Here is an 11,326-nt window from a genome sequence, read left to right on the forward strand (position 1 = left end):
TGGTGTTCAAGTTCTTTCCATATATGGATGCATAAGTAGGGAACACAAAAATAGAGTAGGGGACAGATGTTATTATCCGTCGGTATGCTTGTTACCTTGTCGGTGTCCTTGCCAATTTGTTGGTATGTTTGTCATCTTACTAGTTTATCTTTAGGCCGAACAGGCTACTGGGGTGACAATATGGAAGGTGCCCTTATGGTCCTTAGGTAAAAATGGTATTAGGCCCAATGGACATCCCTACATCGATGGAGGACTCAAGCTTAACGAATCTTAATGGGCCTAACAGTTAAAAGAGTTAGAAAATTTTTTGTGGTAAAAAATACCCCTATCACTACTAATCCACCAAAAACTTTGATAATGAGGCCCGTAGCCCACTGGTATGTTTAGACAGTTTAATTGCAACCATTCCTTTAGTAAGTTCAAACATTTCATCATCTGATTCTCCATCCTCCTTTATATTCACATCGAAGTCAAAAGCCTAGGCATAGGCTTTCGGGATAAAACCTGTGAGTTTATCTCTGTACAAGATCTGGGCCCTCTAACGTATTGGTTTTCGTCCCTTGATCTAGGACCCCCACCTGGATGACCCATCGAGTTAGCTCTCTTTGCACTTTTTTCCAACTTCGCTTCCTCTTCACACGACCTTTCAAAGAACTCACTTCATTTGCTATCTTTGGGATTCTTAGGGTGAATGAGACATATTTTTTAACTAAACTAATTTCGAAAAGATAAAAATATCACTTAAATTTTGTCCAAATCATAGATAAATGAATTGCAATTTACCCTTGTAAGAGCATTCACAGCCCAAATGCCAAATGTAAGCATATTTTAGCATTTAAGCCCAAAATCCCCACTCCATCAGAACTTGTAAAAGCCAACCATTCAAAAAAATTTGCAATTGTGCTACAGTGCAATTCTAAAGGTAGAATTGCATTGTAGCTAAATGGTAAACTTAAATATTATTATTTAATTCTCTCTCTCTCTCTCTCCTACTTTTTATTAAACAATTCGAACACTTTCTCTCTCTTTCTCTCTCGTTATTTCTATGCTCTCTTCCTTCTCTCTTCAGACCTAAAACCCATAGCCACCACACCACGACGAGCCACCACTCCCATTATTTATCCTCTTTCTCGTTGCAGATCGGCTTGGCTGACGGTGGCGACATGGCTTGTTTTCTCTCTCTCTCTGGTTGACGACGGCGACATGGATCAATGTGGTTGTGGGTTTGGGTTTTAGGCCGGTGGGTGGCAGCGGCGTGGTGTCTTTCATGTGGGTTTGTTCAGTGGGATTGTGTTGGATTTTTGGAATGGGTTTTGATGGGGTTTGCTATGGGTGGGTTCCGATGGTTTGGGTTTGCCGTGGGTTTGGGTTTGGGTTTGTTGCTGCGGGTTGTGGGGACTGTGGGTTGCTTTTTTTTTTTTTTTTTTTTTTTTTTTTTTTTTTTAATGGTGGTGTTGATGGTCGGAGAGGGTGGTGTTCTTCAGATTTTCAGTGGTGGTGGTTGGTTGGTTCGGTGGTATGGGTTTGTGGTGAGTGGTGGACATGTTTGTTGTTTTGGGTTTGTGGTTGGTGGTGTTTATGGATTGTGGCCGTGGGTTTGCCATCGTGGGTCTGGGTTTCGCTTGCTATGGGTTTGGGTTTTGCTCACGGTGGTGGGGACTGTGGGTTGCTACATTTGGTGTTGATTGTGTTGATGGTGGATTGGTGCTATAGTCTTTCCACTTATTTTTTTTTTATTTTTTTTGGTGTGGATGGTAGATTATGGGTTTCTGGTGGTGGTTGTGTTAGGTGTGTGTAGTGCAGCGGTGGTGGGCTTGTGGTGATGGTGGTTTTAGTAAATTTGTGGTTGTTCTTGAACAGAAAGAATGAGAGAAAGAATAAATAATGTGTTGTATTGTAAATGATGATGATTTTGGAATATATTATTTTATTGTATAGAAATATTATTTTAATGTATTATATTATAAAATAAAAGTGGGGATGCTAGAGTGTTGTAAAATAATATTGTATAATTAATATAGTTTTTTTTTAGGATAGTAAAGTAGAATAAGGGTGTGTTTGTTTTGGGTGAAAATCATTTCCGGAAATGCTTTTCCGGAAATGAGGCTATTTGGTTGGTCTAGAAAATTCTATTTTCTGGAAATTGAAATCCGTTGACCGAAAAAAAATGCCTTTGACCACGGAAATCAATTTCCACTTCCATTTTCACTTCAAAGTATTTCCGGAGAGAGAGAGAGAGAGAGAGAGAGAGAGAGAGCGCTCGCGCGAGAGAAGAAGACCGAGCTCCAGTCAGTTCGACGATCGCCGGCGTACTCCGAGCTCTAGTCCGCGCCGATCTTGCGAGCTCCAGTTTGACGACCGCGATCGACGGCGCGATCTCGCGAAGCGTCAATCACGATCTCGCGAACGCGAGATAGCAACGTTGATCGCGATCTCGCCTTCGCGAGATCGCGCCGACGAGATCGCGATCTCGGATCACGATCGTTGATGATTTTTTTTCTGGGTTGTGGCTTGTGTTTTTCTGGATTTGTGTTTTCCTTCTTCTTTTCCAAACACCAGAAAATATTTTCCGAAAATTGTTTTTGAAATGCAACCAAATACATGAAAACATTTTCCTTTTTTAAAAATTAGCATTTTTGAAAAATATGTATTTTTCAAAAAACATTTTACGACAATCAAACACAGCCTAAGATGACATTTTAGGGTGCGGTTGCTCTGAACAGAAAAAGTTGTAGCAGTTAAAAAATCTGATGTTGTTTCATGATAGGATCCCACGGTGCAGAGAGCGACAGAAAAAAATTCGTTGGCTCTAGTGGCAGAAACTTTTTTGTTCTGTCAAGAAAAAAGAAAAAAAGAAAAAGTAGTGGCAGTGGCAGTAACTTTAAAGAGAATATTATATCTCACCAAACTACTGCCCTTTCGTAAACCAAACCATACGTCCCTACCAAGTAGTCCTTTTCTTTTTGAGAAACCGTCCCTACCAAGTAGTCAAGTACCAATGTTATACTTTTATCAACCCCAATTTAAAAAAAAAAAAAAATATATATATATATATATATATTCAATTGCGAAGTGTCTTCTAAAAGAAAAAAAAAAGAAAAGGCGAAAAGTGGAAAACACGTGTATCATAAAAGACAGCGCGTAAGAACAATTAGCATATTAGGCGCGTGCAGAATGAGTATTTCCGTGTGGGGATGTTAAGCGCAAAAACCCACCCACCCACCTTTTAAGTCTCCATAAATATAACCAAACCCAAACGCAACCAAACCAAAACCGAAAGCAAAAAAAATCAAATCCCAATGCAAACAAATTTTCTCTCTCTGCTTCAGCATCAACCATTTCATTTAGGATTTTGAAATCCGATTGAATTGTTAAGATTAAGAGATATAGGGAGCTGTATGAGCTGGTTTGGGAAGCTGGGTTTCTTCTTGAATTATTATTCGAATTCTTCTTCGAATTCAAACCACTTTATTACGTGTCTTTTAATCTTTGTTCTTCATTATTCACCTCAATTGCCTCCTTCCCTCTTTAAATTCCACAAAATAACCCTCGATCCTTTATTATTATTATTAACTAGTAATAATAATAATAGTAGTAGTTGTCATTTTTATTCTTATTTAAGTAATTCTCGTTTTACTGTTGATCGCCGAATTTCGTTGCAAAATGGAGTCTGGACGCACCACGAGTAATCCCCAATTGCGCAGAGGTTTGTATCTTCTTTTAATTTTACTGTTTCTCTGTGCTGGCCTTTTATTTTTATTTCAATCTTAAGCTTTCATTCTTGGTTTTCATCGATTTTTTGTTGCCTTAAAACGTATCTACCAAAAAAAAAAAAAAAAATTTAAAAGGATAACAAAATTTACTTTTACCGTCCTATAAATGGTATGCGTTTTTATAAGAATTTTTTTTTTTTTGGTTGATTTGGATGTCGGTGGTCCTTGTGCCAACTCATCAGGTTGTGAGAATTGTTGTATTATTGTATACTAATACTACTTACCAAAATTTCCTATAAAAAAATACTACTTACCAAAAAGAGAGATAGACCTAACAAATTTCACAATAGTCGGTTGGATAGATTATTATTGATTTTTTATTTGAGCACTAATACTAGTGATACTACTATTTTAATATTGATTTTCATATGTTCCAAAAAAAAAAAAAATGATGAGTTAGGCTTTTATTGATTCTAATATGTCTCACCACTGATATCACTTAGAACTTGCCACCTTGATAGTTGTGAAAATTGTTGCAGACTGTTGACCATATATTAATTATATATATTTGGGTTATATTTTGGTGAAGCCTCTGAGATTTTTCATTTCTTTTGGCTTCAAATGGCACACTAAGAAGGCTCCCTTAGTTGCTGTTGAACTTGGACAAGGGTAACAAGAAAAAAGCAAAAGCTGCTAATTTTTGCTAAAATATTAGGTCCTTTTTTATTAAAGACATTCTTAACTATGTTCTGTTTGGATGGTGGAAATGGAAATAAGTGATTGTTTGGGATGAGCTGAAATTTTCAGCTTATTTGCAATTTTAGTTTATTTTTGTTACTATTTATAGGTTTTACGACATTTTTTGATACTATTTATTATTCAGCTTATCTTTTAACTTTTTTTTTTTTAGACTTACAGCAAAAAGTTTTTAGTTTCAGTTAAAGAAGTTATTTCCGAATGGATTCTAAGTGAATTAATCATGAATTCAACCAAAAAAGAAAAAAAGAAGAAGAAGTGAATTAATTATGAATATATGATGGGGAAAGTTTAAATTGGTATTGTGGATTTGAGCTCTGTGAGTTAAGAATGTTTTGTTGGTGTAGGTCTGTGCTATTCAAATGTGGAGAGAAAACCATCTGTCATCGTCATTGGCGGTGGTATGGCTGGAATTGCAGCTGCGCGTGCTCTTCACGATGCTTCATTTCAGGTATAATCATGAACAACAAAGTATCATGATCATTCTTAGTGATGCCTTATTCTAGTTGTGACACTGGTTTATATACATACATCATGCTTACATGGATTTTGTCAGCTCTTTCTTAACTCCCAGCTGGAAAGCAGCTGAGATTTTATGCATTACAGCTTTTGATTGAAAAAATAGTGAGGATGATTAGCTTAGAAAGGTAAAAAAATGAAGCTGACCCAAGTTTAGTTGGGGTTAACTGATTAAGATTTACTTGAGCTACAACTATTTGTTCTTAGATTGTTATAATAGTAAAGTGGCGGAGCTCATCTTGTGATTGGAAATTTATTCATTTCTCTGGTTGACTTAGTAATTAGTATCACCTAAAATTTAGCAAATACGACCATTGTTAAGCTTTTTTCACCCTATATATATATATATATATATGCATATTGGGTAACAAACTAATAAGATACTAAAAGAATATGTATTGCCTTATATTTGTGATTTGGTGTGTGCGTGCACCAAGATGCATCACCCTTAGATGTAATGACTAAGGAGAGGGCTTTTTCTTTTTCTTCTTCTTTTTTGGTTCCAGGTTGTCCTGTTGGAATCACGGGATAGAATTGGCGGTCGAGTTCACACTGATTATTCATTTGGTTTTCCAGTTGACTTGGGTGCATCATGGTAAACTTACTATTTTGCAATATCCATTTTTTAGGTGAATATTCGGTGTTGCTTATTTATTAATTATAAAAACTTATTTGTCAATCATGATGGTTTAGGTTGCATGGAGTATCTAAAGAAAATCCCTTGGCACCATTGATTGGGAGACTGGGACTGCCCTTATACCGTACTAGCGGAGACAACTCTGTGTTGTATGATCATGATTTGGAAAGGTAAATATGTCTTTCAGTTTGTTGCCTTTGGCCTGCTAGTATTTTGCCTAATTCTACTTAACTTGCATGCCTACCTACCTAGTTCATGTTTCTAGCCTGTATGTGATGTGTTAAATGTAAGTAGGTATTTGTTAGAAAGGGATCTATATAATATAGGGTCTGGATTCTCTTTATAGCTGAAGCAAATAAAGAAAATTCCTTAGAGTGCCAGTGTGTGTGTGTGTCTCCTGTTCTAGCTTGTTATTCTATAAATATATTGTGAATCTACAATCACCTTGAAACACTGCTTTGTGGCATGGCAAGCTATTTCATTTTATTTATTTATTTATTTTTTTTAAGTCTTTTGATTTAAGATAGTTTGGTTACTTTAGCATCAGAGATTTTCGCCCAATTGAGGGATGGATGGACTTGCTATCAGAATATGAGATTTATTCATATTTTTCATGATTGGGAGATGGAGTGGGTGGATTCACTAATGGATTTCTAGTTACAAATGTAAAATGTTTGAGACATGCTAGCATAAATATTTCTCTATGGAAAGGAATTTGGAATAACAAAGTGCCCAGGAAAGTGACATTCTTTGTGTGGAAAGCAGCGTTGAATAAAATTTGACCATAGACAACCTTTCTAAAAGGAAGATATCATTGGTCAATTGGTCTTGGATGTGCAAGACCAGTAGTGAAATAATGGATGATTTTTTGCTTCAACGTTTAGTTGCTCATAATATTTAATCCTTTGTTTTCTTGACTTTTGGGGTGCACTGGCTGATGCCAAAGAAGGTGGTTGATTTCTTTTCTTGTTTTCTTATGGAAGTTTGTTTGTTACTTACAGAAAGAAAAAGATAGTTTGGTTGCTTTGATTTTGATCAAGTTGAGGCACTCATGCATGTTTAAAATTCTCAACCAACACTATCTTATTTATGTTTAACATATTTTTTTTACACAAATCACAGAACTTTTATTTATTAAATATAGGTTGGTATTACAAATTGCTTCCAGCAATAACCTAATTCAATGAGAAACAATTAAAACATTGATATATACTTTTTGAGTAACTGTGGTAAAATTGTTGATACATTTTTATCTCTTCTATCTCATGTTTGTGGCTTCCAGGCTGTGAAAGAGGACTACTATATCTTGTAGGTTCCCTCTCTCTCATTCCTGAATTTAATGATTGTGCTTCTCACAGTGTTTTCTTCTAAATTGCTCAAACTTGGTACTTTTATAGTAATTAGTATCCCAATAACGGAGCAAAACTTCCTGAACTAAGTTGATTATGTTCATTGATTAGAAGTTTTCCATCATATGTATTATTTTATGTTTTTTCGTTGTGTATTTTTGTCAAATCAGCAGTGTCTCTATTTTTGTCAAATCAGCAGTGTCTCATTCATAGATTGTCTTCTTGTATGTGATTGCATTGGTAACATCTAAAGATTAAGCTTTGTTTCTATTTTGTGACATTTCCTTGGGTGGCTATATCTTTACTGTCTATGAGGTATGATTTCCTTCAACCTTTATGTTTAGAGCTGGAAAGGATATATTTTCATATTTTATATGTTCTCCGCAGCTATGCACTCTTTGATATGGATGGAAATCAAGTTCCTCAAGAGTTGGTGACAAAAGTTGGTGAAGCATTTGAGAGCATTCTAAAGGAGGCAAGTGATATTTTATTTTTATTTATTTGATATAATTTTTTCATTATTCTCAGTACATAACATTGTCACAAGTTACTGAAAAGTGAAAATGCTTAAGTTTTCTTTGTATGCGCTTCTAAATTCTATTACGTCAGTTTCAAATGGTATTGATCCTCACTTTTTTTTTTCTTCATGAATACAGACGGATAAAATAAGAGAGGAATTGAGCAGTGACATGTCCATATTAAATGCTTTCTCTATTGTCTTTGAAAGGAGGCCAGAGTTGAGGTTTGATCAATATAATACATTGTTTCAATAATTGTATATATATTTTTTTCATTTCTTGACAGTCAAGACATAGTTTACCTAAAGTTGGCCCTTGCATACAGGTTGGAGGGACTTGCTCATAAGGTTCTTCAGTGGTATTTATGTAGAATGGAGGGCTGGTTTGCAGCAGATGCTGAGACGATCTCACTAAAATGTTGGGATCAGGCAAGTTTCTATCCTTCAAAAAATTTAGATATTACACTACTTGCTTGAGGTATCTATCTTGCATTGAAAATGAATCTTTACATATTGAAGATGAAGTTAGAATGAGAAGTGTATAGTGTCAAATAATGGAATCTTAAATTTGCACTGTAGTAATTTCTTAAGTTGGACTAAAAAAGAAAAAAGTCTTATGCGGAAACTTGGAGATGAGTAGAGCAAGCAGAGCACATTGATCTTTTGTGGTTCCCACTTGGCAAACTGGAATAGCAATAGCTGATAGAGAACTTGCTTTGGATCCACTTAGAAACATTTATATTCTATACTATTCAATTAATTAAATAAAAAAACCCATGTGGAATCATTGATATTTTCACTATTATTGTTCTACTACTTTTAGCTTATAAAAAGTGGGATATCTTTGAAATCAGCTGACCTATCAAATTGAGAAATCCAATTTAGCCAGAAACAACTCATATAATCTTAGAAAAACTTCACTTCAGGGGAAATGTTGTGATTTAGATACTAATTTCTCCAACACTTTTGCTACCAATTTTATGTATGCCTCCAACCGCTAATGGATCTAAAATCCATAATATTTAGGGCATTAATTTTTATTTTTTGGGTATTAATGTAATAAATGAGGCATGTAAGGATCTTTCAAATTGACATGAATCATGAAATTCATTAAAAAGGGGTCGTAATATCGCCTGCAAGGACCTGTCAATAGTGTTGAAAAAATGCCATAGTAAAACCATATCCTGGAGCTTTATCACCATTCATCTCCATCATTGCCATTGCTACCTCCTACCTAGTAAATCCTGCTCCAGCAACTCTTTCCTCCTCATCAATTGTCCAAGCCAATGCACTCTTGGTCTCCGACTCTCTGGCTCTTGATGTAACATATATGAATTTGTTTAAGAAAGTGACTGAAACGAGTAGTGTAATCAAGTAACTTACCATGCATGAAATATAAAGCAACCTGTTCAGTTTGCAACCTGTAGTTTGATTGCATTGGGATATAATTTATGATGACTAATTTAGTGACATCCTTACGATAATTAACAACATATAACATGAAGTAGGAAAAGATGGTCTCTCCCTTCCTCCCGCAACTTATTTTCCCTTCCTTTTTCATTAGATATAGGAGTATAATGCTAGCTAGAAGGTGGGCAGAGTCTGACTAGTATTTGCTTGGTTGAGGTCATATTTGGATCACCAATCTATCCTTTTTCTGTGTCATTGTTGCTTCGATTGCTGTAGGAAGACAGATAAAACTAATTTGAACTTTAAAATTTCTATATTTATTGATTTAGCACACAGTATGTTTTCGCACCATATAAGTATCAAGAGAAAGGGATGCCTCCCAGCAAGTTGGGTGTTTGTGTGTGTGTGTGTGTGTGAGAGAGAGAGAGAGAGAGAGAGAGAGAGAGAGAGGCCACTTGCCTTTGTGGCTAGTGTTTTTTATTTCCTGTCTCAAATTTAAACATTGTTATATTGAAGTAGTGGCTATCGTATGGGGTATCGATGTCAGAAATAATGAATTGAGAATTAAAAGAAAATGCCACATCTCCAGGAGAAGGAAATAAATAATCTTAGCTAGATAAGATTTTACTCAATGAACAATATCAAATATAATCTCTTGGAGTTTGTTTCTTTGGGTGGGGCTTTTCCTGGCTTATGCTATATTTTTAATAGCTACATATTGAGTGCATTCTGCAAATTTTCTCCCAAACATACAGGAAGAACTGCTCCCTGGTGGTCATGGGCTTATGGTCAGGGGCTACATACCTGTTATAAACACTCTTGCTAAAGGTCTCGACATCCGCTTGGGCCACAGGTATGAATTAATTATTTACAATTTTTTTGTTTTTCTGCCCTACATGTGCTGTAATCTGTTCATTACATAATTAGCTAGCAATTTTTGTCCTTGCCCTCAGGGTTACAAAGATTGTAAGGCGATATAATGGAGTGAAGGTGACAGTTGAAGATGGGAGAACATTTGTGGCAGATGCTGCAATTGTTGCTGTACCTCTGGGAGTGCTGAAAGCAAAGAGCATAAAGTTTGAACCAAAGCTGCCGGAGTGGAAGGAAACAGCCATTTCTGAACTTGGTGTGGGGATTGAGAATAAAATTGTGTTGCACTTTGAAAAAGTGTTTTGGCCAAATGTTGAGTTCCTAGGAGTGGTTGCAGAGACATCTTATGGGTGCAGTTACTTTCTAAATCTTCACAAGGCTACTGGTCACTCTGTCCTTGTTTATATGCCAGCTGGGCAGCTAGCCAAAGACATTGAGAAAATGTCTGATGAAGCTGCTGCTAATTTTGCTTATTTGCAACTCAAAAGGATACTTCCAAATGCTTCTGCCCCGGTAATACTTCTAGTTTGAATAATATACATAAGACTCTTATGCATTTCATTTATTTATTTTCTAAATTTGATGAGTTCCCATACCAAGGCCTTTTCTAGGAGTCTAACTAATAGTTTTTGTTTTTGGTTTGAATTGTGCAGATTCAGTATCTTGTTTCTCGATGGGGCACTGATATTAACTCGCTTGGCTCCTATAGCTATGATACAGTAGGGAAACCCCATGATCTGTATGAGAGGCTTAGGATCCCAGTGGATAACCTATTCTTTGCAGGGGAGGCAACAAGCTCAAACTACCCAGGGTCAGTGCATGGTGCATTCTCTACAGGAATGATGGCTGCTGAAGACTGTAGGATGAGAGTCTTGGAACGTTATGGGGAGTTGGATTTGTTCCAGCCAGTCATGGGTGAGGAGGCCTCAGTGTCTGTCCCGCTTTTGATCTCCCGGATGTAATTTTTAGTTTTAGGCTCTGGCCACACCCTTAAATATTTGGAGTAATAAATAATTTTATTGTAGGAGACAGTATTAATGGTAATATGGGATCAGGCTAACACATTATTGCCATTTTTATTGGCCCCACTGGGAAACGTTGTGGAAAATCCTTGTTTCCCCTTGGATTAGTCTAATGTGTGGCATACCTGTAATCTCTATATGGACTTTTAGAAAATATGAATTTATCAATCAGAAAATTATGTTCTTAGGAGGCACTGTGTGGTTTGTAGGTGCCTCTTTTAGTTGATGGAAAGGACACTTAAATTTGCTATATCAAGTTTTAATAAATAAGGTTGAGATTCTCTCTCTCTCTCTCTCATATATATATATATATATATATATGAAATTAACACATGTTTAAGATGCGTCCTGTGTATTTCTTTGCTAATGTTTTTGGTCAATATTTAATTAGATTTTATATTCTAAAAATTCTACTATTGAATCTAATTTTAAGTATCTATTGTTTCTTAATAGCCTTTGTAATTTAATTGGCATCTCTCAATGCACAAGGGGGGAGTAAAAATTGTTTTAATATGCAAATTTGGTTTTCATGA

The 11,326-nt window shown here is 35.8% G+C and overlaps 1 protein-coding gene across 1 annotated transcript; it reads left to right on the plus strand.

The window, feature by feature from the left end:
• Positions 1-3,253: 3,253 nt before the first annotated feature.
• On the plus strand, positions 3,254-11,081 carry LOC115984102 (polyamine oxidase 2-like). Its single transcript, XM_031107005.1, has 10 exons — positions 3,254-3,706; positions 4,817-4,920; positions 5,495-5,583; positions 5,682-5,795; positions 7,362-7,449; positions 7,631-7,716; positions 7,818-7,920; positions 9,657-9,754; positions 9,855-10,284; positions 10,425-11,081. Exons 1-10 carry the CDS (start codon positions 3,664-3,666, stop codon positions 10,731-10,733), a joined length of 1,464 nt encoding a protein of 487 aa, XP_030962865.1. The 5' UTR covers positions 3,254-3,663; the 3' UTR covers positions 10,734-11,081.
• The last annotated feature ends 245 nt before the right edge of the window (positions 11,082-11,326 follow it).

The sequence above is a fragment of the Quercus lobata genome, chromosome 4, assembly GCF_001633185.2.
Source record: "Quercus lobata isolate SW786 chromosome 4, ValleyOak3.0 Primary Assembly, whole genome shotgun sequence".
NCBI classification, from domain to species: Eukaryota; Viridiplantae; Streptophyta; class Magnoliopsida; order Fagales; family Fagaceae; genus Quercus; species Quercus lobata.

Bases quoted from the DNA above. Each gene is read 5' to 3' on its own strand.
- LOC115984102 (XM_031107005.1), top strand. From the start codon at position 3,664: ATGGAGTCTGGACGCACCACGAGTAATCCCCAATTGCGCAGAG. The intron at 5,584-5,681 runs GTAAACTTACTA...ATGATGGTTTAG, and splicing joins GTTGACTTGGGTGCATCATG to GTTGCATGGAGTATCTAAAG. The intron at 9,755-9,854 runs GTATGAATTAAT...CCTTGCCCTCAG, and splicing joins GACATCCGCTTGGGCCACAG to GGTTACAAAGATTGTAAGGC.